We start from the raw sequence: 24,018 nt of genomic DNA on the forward strand, positions 1-24,018 counted from the left end.
TTTAGTCTGTCAGGATCTTTTCTGGTCTCTGTGCTGATCATGGATTTTTCTGTCTACCTCTTGACTGTGCTTTCTCTCCTCTCTCAGTGCACAGGTAGGACACACACACACACTTCTAGCAGTATGACATTTAAAACGGCATACAAAAGCTATGCTTGGGTTCAGTTTACACTTCAGTCTTGTAATTTGAGAGCATTATTTCAGCACAACATTAAGAATATTATGTTGCAGAGATTGCAGCTACTGAAGATATACTAAAGATATTGTTGCAGAATTTAATTAAGATAAATAGAGTTGTTCTTCTTTGTGAATGTGGCTTGAAATACTTCATGTGACACCTAAAACCATTTTGGCATTTACAACTATAACATTTATGCAGCACAACATACAAACATATTAATGTTTGTAACAGTGTGTCTTTCATCTTTGCCTTGTGATGTATAAAACATCCAAAAAACACAATTTTCTTTTTTAGCTTGGGGTGACATCATTTACTGTCTTGTTTTGTCAAATCAACCGTCCAAAACATAAAACTACAATGTAAGACTATAACAAATAGCAAATTTCCCCCCCAAAATAAAGATTAAAACAAAGTTAATCAATGATCAAAACAGTTGCTGCCTACATTTCTGTTGATGACCTAATTGCATATAATGTGCTAAGCTTTGCAGCTCTAAAAGGCATTGCTTCGTTTAACAGCAGGCAGTAACTTTAGCCACCACAATCTACTGGTCACACCAGACCAAGTAAAGCATATTGAATTGATCTTAAGTGCTTTATATTATGAGTTCAACTTATCTATTGCACAAGGAACAATGTGTTATTTCTTCTTTCAAAATGTACATTGTGTTGTTTCAAAGGCTTAAAAAGTTGGAAATTGCTGATTAAATAAATGTTTCCAGGATGCTGGTTCATTAGAAATATGTTGTAATTATAATAATTATAAGGGAAAGAAAAGAAATACAGCTGGTGTATTTACAGTGGGTTGTCTCAGGTTTGACTTTTCTGTGCTGCTCAGTTTGGTGCATGTGTATGAGCCAGGTGGAGCAAAGCCAAACTCCACCTGTGCATTGTTCTCAGTTGGTGAGAACTGTAGTCCCCTTTCAGAGAATGGCATTGTGGGAGCTTCGGCGGGGTTAATCTGTGTTCCTATATTAGCTAAATGGTTCTCTATAGCGCCTTTCATTCCCACCACTGAGTCAGACACTGGAGTTTCATTCACATCTGCAACACAATACACAACACCAGCACAAGACTGAATGACTTCACCAGCACCTGTGTGATGGACACGGTTAATGCAGCGGCGCAGTGAGGGAGTCGGATCCAATCAGAGTAATCACAACCACTTCTGCACAACACACCACTCACTTGTCTGAAAGATGACAAATCTGTCTATATCTTCTTATCTACAACTCACTGGTTTTGGTTCTCGACATGATCATTGGAAACAATAAAAGATAACGGCTTCTATTCATTTAAAAAATATATACAGAGTCAATATAGCTTCTGCTGTGATTTAACAGGCATTATGTTAAATCACTATATTGACTTTATATCAGCTATATTGACATTATGTTATTTAACAGCCACAACACTGTCTAAGGAAGTGAGTTTGTGAGAAATTTCGCAAACACGAATCACGTAGAGGTCACATTTAGAGGTCAGTGGCGATGGTGATATCACTGTTATCACTGTAGTCATACTTAAAATGTTTTAAGATAGAGGGTGGTGGTCACTTCGCTGCCTGTGGGTTGAACTTTAGCAGCACGTTTCGTAGCGTTTCGATCAAAGCTGTCTGGTGTCTTGTTGACCGTGTTATGAGAACACATTTTTCAGTAAGCTAACAGGTGACAGATGTTTTGTCTTAAAAACCCAACATCATAACAATAGAGGAACACTTAATTTTAGATTTATTTAATTTAATGAATGCCCCAACAAAGCACATGTTGTAAATAATGACTGTTTTGTGTATTTTAGCCTATTGTCAATACAGCAGCATTCTAGCTAGTTGGCTGAATACATACGTTCTCATTAAGCAGTCATTGTGGTTTCTTTTTAACCCTAGATGATCAAGGTCAAAGTCATTTATTTAGTGTTTGTGTAAAAGTGTTAAAGTTAAAGTGCATTGAACTGAGCACCTATAACAACTGCTGAGGACGTCACTGAGAGGTGTCCTGTGACTGTTGTATACTGTTAATATAACATTGCTGACTATTGTCATGGTTTGTTCATATAAGTGGTATTAGAGAATTTATGTTGAACTAATGAACACAAAGAGGCATCTGAAGGACAGGATAAGTAATGTGAGACTAATAATTATCTTGGCTTTTGTGTGTGTTTGCGTGTGTGTGTGCGTGTGCGTGTGTGTGTGAGAAAGAAAATGTTTGACCCGCTCTGACTTCTCAAAGTTCAACTGCAGAGCGCAAACACATTAGTTCCACACCAGTAAGATTGCTGACTGAGAATAAAAACACTGTCTAATGAAGTGTAAAAATGAGAAGAATTAATACTAATTTATTGAACGCTGTGTTGTTTGGCACAAGGGAAGCATTCTGTCTGTCTGTGTCTGAACTGAGTGCTGTGCTTTCTCTGCAGCTCAGTGGTGTTACCAGAGCCAGTACTCCTGTGACGACACATGCAGAGGTAAGACGCAACTGGAAAGACTACCAAGTATAAGAGACAAACACACTTGACAAATCAATAACAAGTTTGTGATCTGCCAAAGCGTCTGTAAACCACATTGAGGAACAGTTAGCGGCGAAAGGAGTTGGTGGAGACCAAAAACAGAGCTAAGAAGGGAGAGTGACTAATATGCATATACATTCATCAGGTGGACAGATATACAACTCCACATTAATATTATGGTTTGCTGGATGTGTAAAAAGGCAACTCAAATGTTCACCCCATCAATTGAATTATCTGGAAACATATCAGTGTTTTGTTCACAGCTTGTTCTCTGAGGCTGTGTAAGTGGACAACATGTTTCTCTACTGGATTCATAATGCCACTCAGTTCTGTCCTTCTTTAGATCCCCCTACATGTGTCCTAAATGCCCACTTCTTTCAAACACCTCTAGTTTATCAAGCTGAAGCAGAGATTACCCAGATTACCTTTTAGAAGCTTTGAAAACATGTTATCAGGCGGTTTAAATTAAAATAGTCCTTCTTGATCACGCCCTCAATATCTTATTTATAGTTTTGCACCAAAACAATTAGCGGAGAACAACTACAGGCCAACTATATAATGTTCATTCCCAGTGGTATTAGCAGCACAATCTATTCACAACAGAGAGGTGAACTGACGGCTGTTCTTTCAGGAGCACGGAGAAAAAGAGCTCAGGGTCAGTCAGTAAAGCCCAAAATGTGATGCTGTTGCTGCTGCTGTTTGAATCTTTTAGACCCTATCCACTGGTCAGCTCAGTTTCCCAGCTGTGGTGGATTACGCCAATCACCAATTAACATCGTCACCAGCAAAGTGCACGTCAACAGCGCCCTGCCACCCTTCAACTTCATCGGCCACACCGACGCGATCAACATTACAGTGGAAAACAAAGGACACTCTGGTAATTAAGAGCCCACTTTGTTACTCTCGTACCCTGCAGATTTTTACCAGATGTTGAACATCTCTGGTTTGTTGATATTCTCTTAAATTTTACATTTGCATACTTTTCCCTGTAGCTCACTTTGCTCTGCCGCAGTCGGTCCGACTGACAGGAGGAGCTCTGCCTGGTCACTACAGAGCCGCCCAATTTCACTTCCACTGGGGAGGTAATGGGAGGCCAGGATCCGAGCACACCATTGACGGAGAGAGGTACCCCATGGAGGTATGTCACACAGGAGCCACAATATCATTTGCAACCACACAGTTAATGAACATTACAATCAGAGGGGAGTTCATGTTTAACACAGTTGTGTGTAACAGTGAGCTGTCGTAAAGTCTCAAATTCATCCCCTTCTACTTAAAGTAGACTTTAATAGAACATAATCATAATACTGTAACTCATTCGCTGTGTTTTGGGTTTCCAGCTGCATATAGTCCACATCAAGGAGCCGTACGGCTCTCTGGCTGAGGCAGAACATGACATGGCGGGTATAGCTCTGCTTGCCTTCCTGTTTGAGGTAATGTATTCATATTTATTCTTCTTGATGACATTTTTAATACAAATTGAAAAAGACAATTGAGGCTTGTGTCCCAATGTTGATGGTGTCGTCCTCACAGGAAACCTCAGATGATTATCCTCCTTTGGACGCAGTAATAGCCGCTTTGGGCCGAGTGCAAAACAATGGTAAGAGTTGTTATAGGTAAAGGGCCCTGAGCCTTTTATTGAGATCCTTTTTTAGGTCTTTTTGAACATGTAAGTTAACCTTCTCTACACATGACATCTATTGCATCTGTCCATCCGGGCCTCTGTTGCTCTCCTGAAGGTTTCTTCCCTTTTTTTCCCTGTGAAAGGTTATTTTTGGGGAGTTTTTCCTGATTCGATGTGAGGTCCTGGGACAGGGATGTCGTATGTGTACGGATTGTAAAGCCCTCTGAGGCAAATTTGTGATATTGGGCTATACAAAATAAACTGAATTAAACCTTGAATTTTTACCACCTGTCTTTCTGTGTTAAGGCAGCGGCACAGTGATCCCTAACTTTCAACTCAGTGATATTATCCCGTCAGCGAAGGACCTGCACAGTTACTACCGCTATGTGGGCTCCATGACAACTCCAGGATGTGAACAGGCAGTTGCCTGGACGGTGTTTCACAGGACCCTGTCCATCAGCAGTCGACAGGTGAGCAGCTATAAAGAGATAGTGCTCCAGGTTGGATTTCCTCAACAAATCTGTAAACCTTCAAACTTTTGATATAAAATACAGATCCAGGTAAACATTTTTATATCCTTGAAATTATTCATGAAATGACTCCTACATGACCACGTTTGGTAAAGAGATGTTATGTTACTGGTGCGAGTTGCCTAGTTTTGGAGGTATGGGCTGTAGAGATGTTTGCCTTCTCTCAAATTTACGGGACTGTATGGCACTCTGCTATTTTTTTGGGGGTTGAATTGCCCTTTTAAAAATAGGATGTGTCTCTTATAATTTCAACTTTGATAACGTAAATGCTGAAAGTCAGAAGGATCTGAGCCTGGAAAAGTAATCTTTGAGTCACTAAAATACACATCAATGTCTCTTTTTTGCAGTATAAAACTGCAATAAGTATGCAACTTCTGACTAAAACATGTTAAATCTGTTTTTCTCTCCACTCCAGCTGGATGTGATAGTTCAGCAGTGTCGATTCTGGACGGGACAGCCCATGACTGACATCTTCAGACCCACGCAGCCTCTGGATGGCAGAGTTGTGTACCGGTCCAAGGCGAGCGCAGCTCTGACGAGCGTGACCCGCCTTTGGCTCGGTGTTCTCCCCGTTGTGCTCGGGACAACGTGTCTGATTCACTGATCCAGCACATGAAACATATGATTGATGCAAATGACAAACACTACTGGATGTATAAAGGCAACTTTTACCTGTGTGATAGTTCATTCAAAGAATCAGTCACCTGCATTTGCACATGAATTACAGCGACGTTATTGTGCAACATGAAAGTAAACTGTGCACCTCTGGATAACGCTCAGTCTCTGTTTAGTCTTTACCTCAGTTAGGCCTTTTACTTTTACTTATTTTTGTTGCCATTAGAAGTCTATATTTTAAATTTTCACACTCAATTCAAATCTTTTCCCTAAATGTGTTTTTCTGATAGAAGTGTGATGACAAAGTGTAGAATTAGGGGTTTACAGTAAGTAAGAGTTACAAGCTCTGGGACTTTTTCATTTACTGCCATTTCTATTCACTGTGACAATTTAACATAGCAGATTAGATGATGAAGGCATTTCATTTGTACTGTACACTTGTGTTTGAAAAAACCCAAATAAGTTATAAATGTACATAAATACCTGTAATTCTAAGCCAGTGTAACAACTCCTGTTTATGATATGACTTATCAAGTGCCTAATGCAATGCTTTGTGTATAACTAACATTTAAATGAACACTGGGGAGAAATGTACTGCCAGATTAACTAGAAAAAAAGAAATTGACAGTACAAACCAGCAAATTCCCTTGAACCCTTGAAGCATTTCTCTGGGAATGTTTCGATATACCGATCGTCTTTAGAGTCTGACACTAATCACGGAGTGTTTCTGTTTCTGAAGTATTTTTGCAGGTTTCTGTACAAACATTTTGAAATGTGTTGCACTTTTCCCTCAAACATCTATATAACCCATTAAACTAAATATATATATATCCTATAGAACTCCATTTGCTTTGCCTCATCACAATATGCATTGTGTGGAGCTCATTGACAGGTGAGTGTTATTACATTAAGTAACTGTATTAGACAGTGATAGTATGTATGTTATTGTTAAATTAACACCACACCCATTTTTGCTGTTCTAGCTGTAACTCTGGTTAAACCATTCATGACTTATTAGTTAACACAAGCCTATCTGTGCCATTAAGCAGGACCATCTGTGGGGTGTTAACAAGATGAATTACTTTGGATTATCTGTGTGGTGGAAATCAGTTGTTTCAATGGCTCAACCTATAAAACACTGTTAGTTTGAGTAACATTTATTTATTGTCGGTTCCTTTGCAACACTTATGAACGGTGAAACCTCCCCTGGTTACATAGCTACCAACTGACACATGATATGTACTTTAAAGCAGGAGAGGAGACTATTGAAAGGCAGTATGGTTTTCAAGTCATAAATAAGTCCCTTTGACCTAAATCTGACATTTCCTAATAATCTAAATTGTGACAGTAAACCTGAACCTTTTAAAGTGAAATTAGGTGGAGGTCACTGTGTCCGTTTCTGGAGCCAGTTCCTCAGGTGTTCTACCTGTGCAGCAACGCTACACTTGGCTGTGCCTCCGGGGGCGCTGTACTGCTCCACACTGCTCCTGTAGTCCCACACTGAGGATACGTCACTTCCAAACAGAGGGCTGAAATGGAGAAAGAGAGGGTAAATTGAGAAAATCTAAATGGCTGTTGTAGAAAATCCTAACAATCCTGTTTCATTAAACAAGGTGTTTAATGTTAGAATGAGAAGAAGAGAGTCACCTAACAGCACTCAGGTCACCACAGTGAGTTGATTCAGGGCGATATTTTTGGATTCAGCTGCAAACACAGCTTTACCTGAAATACCATGGGCCTCTCTGAACGGCACCTGCAACACAGAATAACACACGATTACACACAAATACACATTAAATCATATATTAGTTCTTTTGTCCGCAGCTGTAGCTCTTCTGGCTTGCCGGTACCCGTCAGCTGCTTCAGGAGACCCCTCGACCAATCAGGCTCGAAAGGCCTCCTTCTTCAGCTTCAGATTATTTAGAATCAAATTTGGTAAAAAAATTAAAATACTCTTGCAATTTGCATTTGAATGGGAGTATAGCTAAACACCACTCACCCCCTTCCTCACAAGGTAGTAGGCCAAGTCAGTAGCCAACATGTCCGAACTGAGAGCGGCTTCCATCACACTCTGGTTAATCTAAAACATCAACGAAAACAGAATCATTGTCATGTTGTCTTTTGAAAGGAAAATCACTTATTGTCAGCCGACAATCTAATTGAATCCAAATCAGTTTGAATACATTTTCTCCTCTTTTAATGTTTGTTACAAGTCGACAATGCTGCTTTTTACAGGAGGAATATTAAAAGGCTATCAAACCAAGATCAGGAAATAGTTTGCAGTGCTGTGAAATTGGTGAATCTGGGATGTTGTAAATATCACCTTCTTTATACATGCATGGTTTCTACATTATGTGCCTCTGACAATGCAACAACAAACAGTGACAGACTCTGAACACTTTTTTTCTTGGGTGTAACAAAAAAGAAAAAGGTTTTATATAAAAGTAAAAGCAAGTAGTCACAACCAAGTTTTTTTCAAAATAATGTTTTAAGTCTCTGACCTTGAGAGTTGACATGACTCCAGTTGTCACCTGCAGCACAGCGTGAACCGTATCATAGCAGTCAAACATGGCCTCCTTGTCCTCCTGGTGAAGAAGGACAGTGTGTAAAGTTAGAGAGAAAGTCCTTTTATGAAGTGAAAGCACAAAGACACACTTTCATACCTGCAGGTCTTTGTTGTAGCTGCTGGGCAGGCCCTTCAGTGTCATCATGAACCCAGCACACTGAAATACGGAAAGTCAAAAGTTTGACAAGAAAGCTTTGATTCTGCAGAAAGTCCCATGAAGGATCTGATCTTACAGACAAAAGCTTCTAGCTGATGGTGGACAGAGTGAAAAGTCTGCGGTCAATGCACATTGACACATTCATCCTTTTATGATCAGTAAAAGATTAGAAAAGGATTTATTTTGGCATTGAAACAGGAAGCAACCGTGTCTAATCACATATGTTTGATGAAATTATACAAATATATCACACATTTTGACATTTGACAAAAAAAAGGTTACATTAATGAATTTCTATTAAAATGATCAGATGTACACATTTATCATCAAGTGCAGTAATCAATGTTTTACAAACATCACTCACCATTAAAATTCACCCAGAGCTTTAAACATATTAAATATTAATTAATGCACACATGGAGAAGTAAATAACCACAAATTAATGTTTTAAAGTGTGTGCAGCCTTAAGAACATAAGCAAACTGTAAATTAAGGACCACGTAATAAAAGCTAAACTCACCTGTAAGCGTCAGAGAGAGAGATAAAGGAGAACTCTTTTGTGCTGTACAGCATCAGGTCCTCGGCCATCTTACTGAGATGGGTCAAACACAACGAAGCCCAGAACAAGAACTCCGCTAAAGAAACACACATGCAAACAAGAGGTCACTTAGGAAAACAGAAAAAGGGCCATTTCATTGTAATAGATGAGAGCTGACACTCATGTATGGTTTACGTACCCACAAAGTCCCGTTGGCCCGTGGCATCCATGCTGTTAAGACTGATGCTATCAAACTCCAACTCTACCGATGAGGAGATGTGAAATACGCATTTCATTAACAAACAAGACACAAAAGACAGCTGCCTCATGAGTGCACGTTTGACAGGAGACTAATAATCTGGTAGTATTTTAGTAGCCTGACCTTTCCGCAGCAGCGGATATATATACCCCTTACTGTTTGCACCCCGCGCAAGCAGTAAGGTTGGAGGGATGCATACTGTATATGTAAATATACAGTATGCATCCCTCCAACCTCCCCCCTCCCCCCACCGCTTGTGCGCCTGCCAGAGAGGGTGGAGGGAGCAGAGTGGCGTCTCTGCCCCCTCCACCCTCCCCCCTCCCCTTACCGTTTGCCCACCGTGCAAGCAGTAAGGGGAGGGGGGAGGGTGGAGGGGGCAGAGATTCTACTCTGCTCCCTCCACCCTCCCCGGTCCCCGTCTAAGAAGTCTGGTGGAAGTCACTTCTATTTATAACTTTGGGTGTGTTTTCCGTGACGTCACCTGTGACTCAAATAACTGCTACCAGTGACATCAGTTTATTCTGATGTCACAACAAAAGAAAAGTAGCTCCTCCCCCACAACTCAGAACAGATGATGTCACTGGCAGCGTATAGCAGTTATTTGAGGCTTTGATCTCTCTCAGTGATGTCACAACAGTGATGTCACAACAAAAGAAAAGTAGCTCCTCCCCCACAACTCAGAACAGATGATGTCACTGGCAGCGTATAGCAGTTATTTGAGTCTTTGATCTCTCTCAGTGACGTCACAGGTGACGTCACTGAGAGAGATCAAAGACTCAAATAACAACAAAAGAAAAGTAGCTCCTCCCCCACAACTCAGAACAGATGATGTCACTGGCAGCGTATAGCAGTTATTTGAGGCTTTGATCTCTCTCAGTGATGTCACAACAGTGATGTCACAACAAAAGAAAAGTAGCTCCTCCCCCACAACTCAGAACAGATGATGTCACTGGCAGCGTATAGCAGTTATTTGAGGCTTTGATCTCTCTCAGTGACGTCACCTGTGACGTCACTGAGAGAGATCAAAGCAGAAATAGATCAGAGTTAGATCTCTGCCCCCTCCCCACTCCCCCCTCCCCCCACTGCTTGCACGGTGGGCAAACAGTAAGGGGAGGGAGAGGCTGGAGGGGGCACTCTGCTCCCTACACCCTCTCTGGCAGGCACGCGCGCAGTCGGAGTGGGGGGGCGGTAGGAGTGATGCATTGTGCACTTCCTTCACTGCTGACGAAGTGCCAACTGGTTGCTTCACGCAAGCAGAGGGGGGAGGGGGGAGGTGGGAGGGGGGGAGCGATACATACTATATATATATATATAAATATATATATATATATATATATATATATACACACCATACATTCATATATGGTGTCTCGCTATTGGATTTCTGTGCTCGCCACGGGATATATATACACACACTTATATATATTATATATATATAGTTATATAAAAGTATATATATATATATATATATATATATATATATATATATACTTAAATATACTTAAATATACATATATATACACACATGCAACAATATTTTTTTATATATATATAGTTATATCTATATATTTTAAAATCCTGTTGCACAGAGCAATACCTCTTTTAACCTCCAGGCATGTGTAACCTCTTAACTTTGGGTGTGTTTTCCGTGACGTCACCTGTGACTAAAAACGTTTAATAATGCAAAATAGTCGTCAAAATATCTGTAAACCAATTAATAGACGATCAATCAATTCAACAAACTGAATAAATACACATTAAACTAAATACATATATTCATAGATTATTAAAACAGCCGTTTGTCGCAGCGCGACAGTAAACGCTTCACAAGCTCAACATCTATTACTCTGTAATGTGGTGTTCAATAGCACGTTAATAATCTATACTCAAACTAGAACGGGCACTCGGTAGAGCGCATACCTTCGCCGCAGCCACTTTTTGGTACTTGGCATGAGAGTGTGGGGAACAGTAAATTGATGTAACTTGATACCAGATATTGTGGTAAACATCACAAAATAATTATGTATGAACATCAGCCTTGATTTATTAATTTCGAAAGAAAACCATGTAGTGGTATTTGATACAATTTGGACTGTATGTGCTGCGAAGATATAAGACACAGAAATGGTTGTTCTGTTGATATGTATTTTATTAATTGTTTGGACAAGTACCTGAACATACATGTCCAAAACCGGACGTTCGTGAAACAAGTTCCCTGAACATTACCATTGAAACATCAAGGCCAAATGCATGAAGATTAATACCTGTGATTTTGTTTATTAATTTTGAAACTTTTGTTTGCGTTGAGAATAATTTGAGAAGACTTACAACACCATATATACTCCTATTGAAACACAATACATGAACTAGATGTTACTAACAATACATCAGCCGAAAATAAAACGTAGTATTCTAACTGACCTAAGCGTGTGCAGTCATACATGAACCAGTGATAATTGTGTATAATATACAAGAACTAGAAGTAGGAATACATCTCATCATAGGTGAAAAGTCACATTTGCAGAGAGACGCAAATGATATCGTGGTCTGAATAATATGTGTCCACGACATCCACATGTACAGTGACTGGCTGGTTGACGTAGACGTGGTCCAGCAGTGATCCTTGGTCAGTCGTTGGTCCGGTTACACACTGACTGAAACCGTGGTGAGCCATCAGCTGGAGGATGTCATGGTTAGGGGTGTCCAGCAGGTCAAAATTGAAATCTCCGAGGAGGACCGTCAGGTTTTCTGTGTCCAGTGTGGTCATTAGTTGTTGAAGACGATCTTTGAAAATCGTAGGACCCTGCGATGGAGGCCTGTACACGGTCACGATGTTGATTGTCCTTCGGTGGGTGTGGAGGGCGATTCCTGTGTACTCCAGTGCTGTGGATAGTCTGTCCAAACTCGCTGGAGCCATCCCCTGTGGAGCCTGAATCATAATGCCTCCTCTGTGAATACCGTGGTCGAGGGGCCTCTCAACTCGAAAGCATTTAACGTCCTGCTTGAGCATTTGTTCCGGTCCTAGTCGTTGACCATCATGCAAAAAGGTCTCTGCAAACAGCCGAAAACACAAAACGCACATTTTGGAAGGTCGTGAGTCCCTGACCTTTGACCCCCATTTCGCTAACAAGGGTAATGACGGCATTGTGTCGTGGTGGATATCACACGATTGGGCATTAAGTTCTGAACATTTTGGCATTAGTATCATGCAAATTAGACACAAATTAAAAACGCTATGGTAAAAAGATGATTTTGACATTTTTATGATTTTGACCTTTGACCCGATCGCTCCCAAAATCTAATCAAATGGTCCCCGGATAACAGCCAAACAGCCAATCATCCCACCAAATTTCATGCGATTCGGTTTAATACTTTTTGAGTTATGCGAATAACAAACAGACATATTTACAAATAAATACACAGCGATCAAAACATAACCTCCGCAAAAGTATTTTGCGAAGGTAATCATTCTCATTAACTGGTCCCCTCTGTGGGTGAAAATCAGTGTCAGATAGTTAGTGTGTGTTCACAGCGTACCTGCCGAGAGGTAAAACATTAACCCTTTTCTTGATCTCCAGAAGTCGGTCAACATCTCTGCTTAGAGCAACAGCATGACTGAAGGTTGGTTCAACCAGCGAGTCGGGAAACAAACACACAAGACCGATATGAACAAAACATCATCTCATTCAGAGAGATATATATAGAAAAATATATATAACGTGTAGGATTCACTCAATTGAAAGTCACCTGAGAATCCAGTGGCTCCATCTGATTGGCTGAGCTCTCTGCATGTGGGTGTAACCAGGAAAGAGGACGTCAATTTCTCTGAGGTTCAGAAAGAGGATATAGGGCAACTTTTAAAAAGCACAGCTACAAGTGTGTGTTTGCGTGTCCCAGTGTGTATCCGTCTTACGCTGCTGCCCGCTCCACCATGGTGGACATCAGCTGTAGGGCATTGTCTGTCAGGGTTGAGATGGCATCTCTCAGCCACAACCTCATGTCAGTCACAACCTGGTGCACACACACAGCACAGTGAGCGTCTCACTTTATCAGGTACCCAACTACAGCTTTAATATTAGAAAGACAAACCTGGTCGTTTCTGCTCCTGCCAGTGTGCAGCTTCCCTGCAGGTGCACCTATCAGCTCCTGAAACAAGGAAAAACAAGCAGTGAAGGGACTACATTACAACATCGCTCATCAGTCATCACCCAACAGTGAAACATTATACTGCTAAGTTTATAGCCCATAACTAAAAGGATAAAAATACTAAAATTATCCTTGTTGATTATTCTTCCAATTGCTCCATGATGATGTTGGCACTTAAAAGATAAGACTGCCGTTATTCTATTTGTATTCCTTTTTAACATATCCCATGAAAAGAGCAAAAACAAGTAGGTGAATGACAGCAAACATTAACCTCTAAAATAAGAGCTTACCGCAGTTCTGAACTAAAAAAAATTATATTATTTTTCAATTAAAATAGATTCATCCTGTAATTAGCTGACTGAAAAACCCAAGATCATTTAATGCCTGCGTCCTTATTGAGTAAGAGGACTCAAACATAGAAATGTCCATTGTCACAAAACACTATATACAGTATGTAACAAACCCTGAACCGTCATGTTATTATTATATGAAATCCAATTTTACTCATTTAATGAAAAACAAACACGCTCTACTTCACCTTTAGTCTGCGCTCATTGGCAGTGTGAATGTCCTCATCTTCAGGTTTGATCACAAAAAGTCCTCGAGACCACTCTCCAGAAATCTGGAGTATAAAAAAGGACTGCATCACCAAGTAGGCTAAATCGATACACACAAACACAGTACTTTTACATCGTAATAGCACATGTATGGACACCCTGAATTATAGGCAGCATTTGCTACTTGTGTACAGCAAATCAACAGCATCATGTTATTTGCTAACCCTCTGTGAGATGTCTCCTGGCCAAATGAATCTCATGGAGCTGAGCAGGCTTGTGGTAACAGCAGTTTATTCCAAATCTGCATTCATGACAAAGGACAACATAGTACGGTCATCTTGTGTGGGCAACAGCGCATTCTCTGTCTATTCATGTTTGGTCTTCTGTAAAAGAGGCAACACGTTCAAACCGACTGTTTGATTATACCTGTTTTTGGTGAGTTCAAACTAAATATATATTGTACTATTATCATACTGGTTCTTAATAATCTACGTTTTCGGTTAATTTAGGTAAACATTCTGTAAACCGTATCTTGTTAACAGAATATTCTTGTGTAACTTCTTTTTTTGTGAGACTGTTGCAGTGGACTTTATAGCGAGAATATGAATAAGAAACATATATAGAAACAACGAAACAAAAGTAATAGGTGTCTTCTGACTATTGTTTAACTTATCTTTACACTTACAAGTCAAGTTGTCCCCAAGTCAGAGTGGACGGTGTTCCTATAACCACTGTACAACCAGCGGTTAGGTATAGCCGTGTGTATCGAACACGTTTACATATTACTCACATTAGCCTAAAGTAATGACAAAACACTTTATCTGTGGTATTGGTTGCTTGGATATGAGTTGCTGATTATATAAATATGTAATAGGGCATCATGCCAATTTTAAGTTATACAAAATCGGCATTTACTATTTTGTTGAAATCTAATATTATTTTAGGCATATGTATTGTTATTAATTTGGTTAATAGGTTATACATTCCTTGGTTTAATACGATGCACATTAGGTTTCGTTTGGTCTCTTAAGTTTTGTGTATAAGAGTGAGCGAGATATAGGTGCTCCAGTAACAAAAGAGGTGCACACACTGGTTGGATAGGTTTAATACAATGTTGTCATGCCACACGCAAAAAAGACTAATGGCCATGTTACATCTGTGGTTTTTATTGCGGTGTCATTAGTAAATCACAATACATATCATTGATAATGAGGATTCCATGTGTACTGTAACAGTTAATAATTTGTATGACCTTTTCTTGTTGGTAAGATACTACATCACCTTCTTGTCTGTCATTACAACTCAGCCTGAAAAAGAAAAAATGAGAGTACAGGGCAGCTTAATGAGAAGCTCACAGTCGATTTCTCTTATGAAAGTGTAGGCCAGATGGAGTCAGGAGTAGAAGTGGAAGAAGTTGCTGGATTTGAAAACTGCCATGATGCGTCAGGGCACAAGCATGACTGGGCGTTGTTGAGGATCGGTGCTGATCAGACATTGCCTGATGTTCTGTTAACACACTTCGGATTCCTTCCCCAAAGTGGAGGAATTTGCATTATTGAGCATCCTGATGATTCTCCGAAAAAGGCGGATCCATGCTTTATAGTTCCAACTAAAAACCGTGAACAGGTTGTCGAGAGGCATCGGAGTGAAAATCCACAGGGCGTTCTGCAGTACAAACTAAAACATGGAGCCAGTTCCTCAGGTGTTCTACCTGTGCAGCAACGCTACACTTGGCTGTGCCTCCGGGGGCGCTGTACTGCTCCACACTGCTCCTGTAGTCCCACACTGAGGATACGTCACTTCCAAACAGAGGGCTGAAATGGAGAAAGAGAGGGTAAATTGAGAAAATCTAAATGGCTGTTGTAGAAAATCCTAACAATCCTGTTTCATTAAACAAGGTGTTTAATGTTAGAATGAGAAGAAGAGAGTCACCTAACAGCACTCAGGTCACCCACAGTGAGTTGATTCAGGGCGATATTTTTGGATTCAGCTGCAAACACAGCTTTACCTGAAATACCATGGGCCTCTCTGAACGGCACCTGCAACACAGAATAACACACGATTACACACAAATACACATTAAATCATATATTAGTTCTTTTGTCCGCAGCTGTAGCTCTTCTGGCTTGCCGGTACCCGTCAGCTGCTTCAGGAGACCCCTCGACCAATCAGGCTCGAAAGGCCTCCTTCTTCAGCTTCAGATTATTTAGAATCAAATTTGGTAAAAAAATTAAAATACTCTTGCAATTTGCATTTGAATGGGAGTATAGCTAAACACCACTCACCCCCTTCCTCACAAGGTAGTAGGCCAAGTCAGTAGCCAACATGTCCGAACTGAGAGCGGCTTCCATCACACTCTGGTTAATCTAAAACATCAACGAAAACAGAATCATTGTCATGTTGTCTTTTGAAAGGAAAATCACTTATTGTCAGCCGACAATCTAATTGAATCCAAATCAGTTTGAATACATTTTCTCCTCTTTTAATGTTTGTTACAAGTCGACAATGCTGCTTTTTACAGGAGGAACATTAAAAGGCTATCAAACCAAGATCAGGAAATAGTTTGCAGTGCTGTGAAATTGGTGAATCTGGGATGTTGTAAATATCACCTTCTTTATACATGCATGGTTTCTACATTATGTGCCTCTGACAATGCAACGACAAACAGTGACAGACTCTGAACACTTTTTTTCTTGGGTGTAACAAAAAAGAAAAAGGTTTTATATAAAAGTAAAAGCAAGTAGTCACAACCAAGTTTTTTTCAAAATAATGTTTTAAGTCTCTGACCTTGAGAGTTGACATGACTCCAGTTGTCACCTGCAGCACAGCGTGAACCGTATCATAGCAGTCAAACATGGCCTCCTTGTCCTCCTGGTGAAGAAGGACAGTGTGTAAAGTTAGAGAGAAAGTCCTTTTATGAAGTGAAAGCACTAAGACACACTTTCATACCTGCAGGTCTTTGTTGTAGCTGCTGGGCAGGCCCTTCAGTGTCATCATGAACCCAGCACACTGAAATACGGAAAGTCAAAAGTTTGACAAGAAAGCTTTGATTCTGCAGAAAGTCCCATGAAGGATCTGATCTTACAGACAAAAGCTTCTAGCTGATGGTGGACAGAGTGAAAAGTCTGCGGTCGATGCACATTGACACATTCATCCTTTTATGATCAGTAAAAGATTAGAAAAGGATTTATTTTGGCATTGAAACAGGAAGCAACCGTGTCTAATCACATATGTTTGATGAAATTATACAAATATATCACACATTTTGACATTTGACAAAAAAAAGGTTACATTAATGAATTTCTATTAAAATGATCAGATGTACACATTTATCATCAAGTGCAGTAATCAATGTTTTACAAACATCACTCACCATTAAAATTCACCCAGAGCTTTAAACATATTAAATATTAATTAATGCACACATGGAGAAGTAAATAACCACAAATTAATGTTTTAAAGTGTGTGCAGCCTTAAGAACATAAGCAAACTGTAAATTAAGGACCACGTAATAAAAGCTAAACTCACCTGTAAGCGTCAGAGAGAGAGATAAAGGAGAACTCTTTTGTGCTGTACAGCATCAGGTCCTCGGCCATCTTACTGAGATGGGTCAAACACAACGAAGCCCAGAACAAGAACTCCGCTAAAGAAACACACATGCAAACAAGAGGTCACTTAGGAAAACAGAAAAAGGGCCATTTCATTGTAATAGATGAGAGCTGACACTCATGTATGGTTTACGTACCCACAAAGTCCCGTTGGCCCGTGGCATCCATGCTGTTAAGACTGATGCTATCAAACTCCAACTCTACCGATGAGGAGATGTGAAATACGCATTTCATTAACAAACAAGACACAAAAGACAGCTGCCTCATGAGTGCACGTTTGACAGGAGACTAATAATCTGGTAGTATTTTAGTAGCCTGACCTTTCCGCAGCAGCTCCCTGTCGATGTCGAATGGGGTTCCAGCGATGGCGCCACTGAAAACAACAACAACTGCGGGGTGCAAACAGTAAGGGGAGGGGGAGGGGCGAGATGCGCCTAGATGGTTCATCTTCTGGCCAAAAACTAAATTAAACCAACTTTTAAGAAATTAAAGAGGTTTTCTATCTGTCTGCTGCACTATGGTAACATTCAGGCCAGAGATACATACTGTATATATATGGTGTGTATATATATATATGATGTGTATATATAAATATATATATATATATATATATATATATATATATATATATATATATATATATAATGTGTATATATATATATATATATATATATACCCCTTACTGTTTGCACCCCGCGCAAGCAGTAAGGTTGGAGGGATGCATACTGTATATGTAAATATACAGTATGCATCCCTCCAACCTCCCCCCTCCCCCCACCGCTTGTGCGCCTGCCAGAGAGGGTGGAGGGAGCAGAGTGGCGTCTCTGCCCCCTCCACCCTCCCCCCTCCCCTTACCGTTTGCCCACCGTGCAAGCAGTAAGGGGAGGGGGGAGGGTGGAGGGGGCAGAGATTCTACTCTGCTCCCTCCACCCTCCCCGGTCCCCGTCTAAGAAGTCTGGTGGAAGTCACTTCTATTTATAACTTTGGGTGTGTTTTCCGTGACGTCACCTGTGACTCAAATAACTGCTACCAGTGACATCAGTTTATTCTGATGTCACAACAAAAGAAAAGTAGCTCCTCCCCCACAACTCAGAACAGATGATGTCACTGGCAGCGTATAGCAGTTATTTGAGGCTTTGATCTCTCTCAGTGATGTCACAACAGTGATGTCACAACAAAAGAAAAGTAGCTCCTCCCCCACAACTCAGAACAGATGATGTCACTGGCAGCGTATAGCAGTTATTTGAGGCTTTGATCTCTCTCAGTGACGTCACAGGTGACGTCACTGAGAGAGATCAAAGACTCAAATAACAACAAAAGAAAAGTAGCTCCTCCCCCACAACTCAGAACAGATGATGTCACTGGCAGCGTATAGCAGTTATTTGAGGCTTTGATCTCTCTCAGTGACGTCACAGGTGACGTCACTGAGAGAGATCAAAGACTCAAATAACAACAAAAGAAAAGTAGCTCCTCCCCCACAACTCAGAACAGATGATGTCACTGGCAGCGTATAGCAGTTATTTGAGGCTTTGATCTCTCTCAGTGACGTCACCTGTGACGTCACTGAGAGAGATCAAAGACTCAAATAACTGCTACCAGTGACATCAGTTTATTCTGATGTCACAACAAAAGAAAAGTAGCTCCTCCCCCACAACTCAGAACAGATGATGTCACTGGCAGCGTATAGCAGTTATTTGAGGCTTTGATCTCTCTCAGTGACGTCACCTGTGACGTCACTGAGAGAGATCAAAGACTCAAATAACAACAAAAGAAAAGTAGCTCCTCCCCCACAACTCAGAACAGATGATGTCACTGGCAGCGTATAGCAGTTATTTGAGGCTTTGATCTCTCTCAGTGACGTCACCTGTGACGTCACTGAGAGAGATCAAAGACTCAAATAACAACAAAAGAAAAGTAGCTCCTCCCCCACAACTCAGAACAGATGATGTCACTGGCAGCGTATAGCAGTTATTTGAGGCTTTGATCTCTCTCAGTGACGTCACCTGTGACGTCACTGAGAGAGATCAAAGACTCTGCCACGTAGGCAGTGACATCACGGAAAACAGAAGCAAAGATATAAATAGAAGTGATTTCCAACAGACTCCTTAGACTGGGACCGGGGAGGGTGGAGGGAGCAGAGATGAGCCAGATCTCTGCCCCCTCCACTCTGCTCCCTCCCCTTACTGCTTGCGAGGTGGGCAAACAGTAAGGGGACCGGGGAGGGGGGAGGGAGCAGAGTTAGATCTCTGCCCCCTCCCCCCTCCCCCTCCCCTTACTGCTTGCGAGGTGGGCAAACAGTAAGGGGACCGGGGAGGGTGGAGGGAGCAGAGTTAGATCTCTGCCCCCTCCCCCCTCCCCCCTCCCCCCACTGCTTGCACGGTGGGCAAACAGTAAGGGGAGGGGGAGGGTGGAGGGAGCAGAGTTAGATCTCTGCCCCCTCCCCCCTCCCCCCTCCCCCCACTGCTTGCACGGTGGGCAAACAGTAAGGGGAGGGAGAGGCTGGAGGGGGCACTCTGCTCCCTACACCCTCTCTGGCAGGCACGCGCGCAGTCGGAGTGGGGGGGCGGTAGGAGTGATGCATTGTGCACTTCCTTCACTGCTGACGAAGTGCCAACTGGTTGCTTCACGCAAGCAGAGGGGGGAGGGGGGAGGTGGGAGGGGGGGAGCGATACATACTATATATATATATATAAATATATATATATATATATATATATATATATATACACACCATACATTCATATATGGTGTCTCGCTATTGGATTTCTGTGCTCGCCACGGGATATATATACACACACTTATATATATTATATATATATAGTTATATAAAAGTATATATATATATATATATATATATATACTTAAATATACTTAAATATACATATATATACACACATGCAACAATATTTTTTTATATATATATAGTTATATCTATATATTTTAAAATCCTGTTGCACAGAGCAATACCTCTTTTAACCTCCAGGCATGTGTAACCTCTTAACTTTGGGTGTGTTTTCCGTTACGTCACCTGTGACTAAAAACGTTTAATAATGCAAAATAGTCGTCAAAATATCTGTAAACCAATTAATAGACGATCAATCAATTCAACAAACTGAATAAATACACATTAAACTAAATACATATATTCATAGATTATTAAAACAGCCGTTTGTCGCAGCGCGACAGTAAACGCTTCACAAGCTCAACATCGATTACTCTGTAATGTGGTGTTCAATAGCACGTTAATAATCTATACTCAAACTAGAACGGGCACTCGGTAGAGCGCATACCTTCGCCGCAGCCACTTTTTGGTACTTGGCATGAGAGTGTGGGGAACAGTAAATTGATGTAACTTGATACCAGATATTGTGGTAAACATCACAAAATAATTATGTATGAACATCAGCCTTGATTTATTAATTTCGAAAGAAAACCATGTAATGGTATTTGATACAATTTGGACTGTATGTGCTGCGAAGATATAAGACACAGAAATGGTTGTTCTGTTGATATGTATTTTATTAATTGTTTGGACAAGTACCTGAACATACATGTCCAAAACCGGACGTTCGTGAAACAAGTTCCCTGAACATTACCATTGAAACATCAAGGCCAAATGCATGAAGATTAATACCTGTGATTTTGTTTATTAATTTTGAAACTTTTGTTTGCGTTGAGAATAATTTGAGAAGACTTACAACACCATATATACTCCTATTGAAACACAATACATGAACTAGATGTTACTAACAATACATCAGCCGAAAATAAAACGTAGTATTCTAACTGACCTAAGCGTGTGCAGTCATACATGAACCAGTGATAATTGTGTATAATATACAAGAACTAGAAGTAGGAATACATCTCATCATAGGTGAAAAGTCACATTTGCAGAGAGACGCAAATGATATCGTGGTCTGAATAATATGTGTCCACGACATCCACATGTACAGTGACTGGCTGGTTGACGTAGACGTGGTCCAGCAGTGATCCTTGGTCAGTCGTTGGTCCGGTTACACACTGACTGAAACCGTGGTGAGCCATCAGCTGGAGGATGTCATGGTTAGGGGTGTCCAGCAGGTCAAAATTGAAATCTCCGAGGAGGACCGTCAGGTTTTCTGTGTCCAGTGTGGTCATTAGTTGTTGAAGACGATCTTTGAAAATCGTAGGACCCTGCGATGGAGGCCTGTACACGGTCACGATGTTGATTGTCCTTCGGTGGGTGTGGAGGGCGATTCCTGTGTACTCCAGTGCTGTGGATAGTCTGTCCAAACTCGCTGGAGCCATCCCCTGTGGAGCCTGAATCATAATGCCTCCTCTGTGAATACCGTGGTCGAGGGGCCTCTCAACTCGAAAGCATTTAACGTCCTGCTTGAGCATTTGTTCCGGTCCTAGTCGTTGACCATCATGCAAAAAGGTCTCTGCAAACAGCCGAAAACACAAAACGCACATTTTGGAAGGTCGTGAGTCCCTGACCTTTGACCCCCATTTCGCTAACAAGGGTAATGACGGCATTGTGTCGTGGTGGATATCACACGATTGGGCATTAAGTTCTGAACATTTTGGCATTAGTATCATGCAAATTAGACACAAATTAAAAACGCTATGGTAAAAAGATGATTTTGACATTTTTATGATTTTGACCTTTGACCCGATCGCTCCCAAAATCTAATCAAATGGTCCCCGGATAACAGCCAAACAGCCAATCATCCCACCAAATTTCATGCGATTCGGTTTAATACTTTTTGAGTTATGCGAATAACAAACAGACATATTTACAAATAAATACACAGCGATCAAAACATAACCTCCGCAAAAGTATTTTGCGAAGGTAATCATTCTCATTAACTGGTCCCCTCTGTGGGTGAAAATCAGTGTCAGATAGTTAGTGTGTGTTCACAGCGTACCTGCCGAGAGGTAAAACATTAACCCTTTTCTTGATCTCCAGAAGTCGGTCAACATCTCTGCTTAGAGCAACAGCATGACTGAAGGTTGGTTCAACCAGCGAGTCGGGAAACAAACACACAAGACCGATATGAACAAAACATCATCTCATTCAGAGAGATATATATAGAAAAATATATATAACGTGTAGGATTCACTCAATTGAAAGTCACCTGAGAATCCAGTGGCTCCATCTGATTGGCTGAGCTCTCTGCATGTGGGTGTAACCAGGAAAGAGGACGTCAATTTCTCTGAGGTTCAGAAAGAGGATATAGGGCAACTTTTAAAAAGCACAGCTACAAGTGTGTGTTTGCGTGTCCCAGTGTGTATCCGTCTTACGCTGCTGCCCGCTCCACCATGGTGGACATCAGCTGTAGGGCATTGTCTGTCAGGGTTGAGATGGCATCTCTCAGCCACAACCTCATGTCAGTCACAACCTGGTGCACACACACAGCACAGTGAGCGTCTCACTTTATCAGGTACCCAACTACAGCTTTAATATTAGAAAGACAAACCTGGTCGTTTCTGCTCCTGCCAGTGTGCAGCTTCCCTGCAGGTGCACCTATCAGCTCCTGAAACAAGGAAAAACAAGCAGTGAAGGGACTACATTACAACATCGCTCATCAGTCATCACCCAACAGTGAAACATTATACTGCTAAGTTTATAGCCCATAACTAAAAGGATAAAAATACTAAAATTATCCTTGTTGATTATTCTTCCAATTGCTCCATGATGATGTTGGCACTTAAAAGATAAGACTGCCGTTATTCTATTTGTATTCCTTTTTAACATATCCCATGAAAAGAGCAAAAACAAGTAGGTGAATGACAGCAAACATTAACCTCTAAAATAAGAGCTTACCGCAGTTCTGAACTAAAAAAAATTATATTATTTTTCAATTAAAATAGATTCATCCTGTAATTAGATGACTGAAAAACCCAAGATCATTTAATGCCTGCGTCCTTATTGAGTAAGAGGACTCAAACATAGAAATGTCCATTGTCACAAAACACTATATACAGTATGTAACAAACCCTGAACCGTCATGTTATTATTATATGAAATCCAATTTTACTCATTTAATGAAAAACAAACACGCTCTACTTCACCTTTAGCCTGCGCTCATTGGCAGTGTGAATGTCCTCATCTTCAGGTTTGATCACAAAAAGTCCTCGAGACCACTCTCCAGAAATCTGGAGTATAAAAAAGGACTGCATCACCAAGTAGGCTAAATCGATACACACAAACACAGTACTTTTACATCGTAATAGCACATGTATGGACACCCTGAATTATAGGCAGCATTTGCTACTTGTGTACAGCAAATCAACAGCATCATGTTATTTGCTAACCCTCTGTGAGATGTCTCCTGGCCAAATGAATCTCATGGAGCTGAGCAGGCTTGTGGTAACAGCAGTTTATTCCAAATCTGCATTCATGACAAAGGACAACATAGTACGGTCATCTTGTGTGGGCAACAGCGCATTCTCTGTCTATTCATGTTTGGTCTTCTGTAAAAGAGGCAACACGTTCAAACCGACTGTTTGATTATACCTGTTTTGGTGAGTTCAAACTAAATATATATTGTACTATTATCATACTGGTTCTTAATAATCTACGTTTTCGGTTAATTTAGGTAAACATTCTGTAAACCGTATCTTGTTAACAGAATATTCTTGTGTAACTTCTTTTTTTGTGAGACTGTTGCAGTGGACTTTATAGCGAGAATATGAATAAGAAACATATATAGAAACAACGAAACAAAAGTAATAGGTGTCTTCTGACTATT

At 40.8% G+C, this 24,018-nt stretch overlaps 1 protein-coding gene and 2 pseudogenes across 1 annotated transcript; 1 reads left to right on the forward strand and 2 right to left on the reverse strand.

Moving 5' to 3' along the window:
- ca4c (carbonic anhydrase IV c) lies at positions 1–5,443 on the forward strand. Its single transcript, XM_034550854.1, has 8 exons — positions 1–94; positions 2,596–2,643; positions 3,398–3,562; positions 3,678–3,823; positions 4,026–4,118; positions 4,219–4,285; positions 4,616–4,779; positions 5,255–5,443. The coding sequence occupies exons 1-8, from the start codon at positions 40–42 to the stop codon at positions 5,441–5,443; spliced, it is 927 nt and encodes a 308-aa protein (XP_034406745.1). The 5' UTR covers positions 1–39.
- Positions 5,444–6,715: 1,272 nt separating this feature from the next.
- On the reverse strand, positions 6,716–14,013 carry LOC117742853 (annotated as a pseudogene).
- Positions 14,014–14,822: 809 nt separating this feature from the next.
- Positions 14,823–23,571, reverse strand: LOC117743233 (annotated as a pseudogene).
- Positions 23,572–24,018: the final 447 nt, after the last annotated feature.

This window comes from Cyclopterus lumpus, chromosome 14 (genome assembly GCF_009769545.1).
Source record: "Cyclopterus lumpus isolate fCycLum1 chromosome 14, fCycLum1.pri, whole genome shotgun sequence".
NCBI lineage: Eukaryota > Metazoa > Chordata > Actinopteri > Perciformes > Cyclopteridae > Cyclopterus > Cyclopterus lumpus.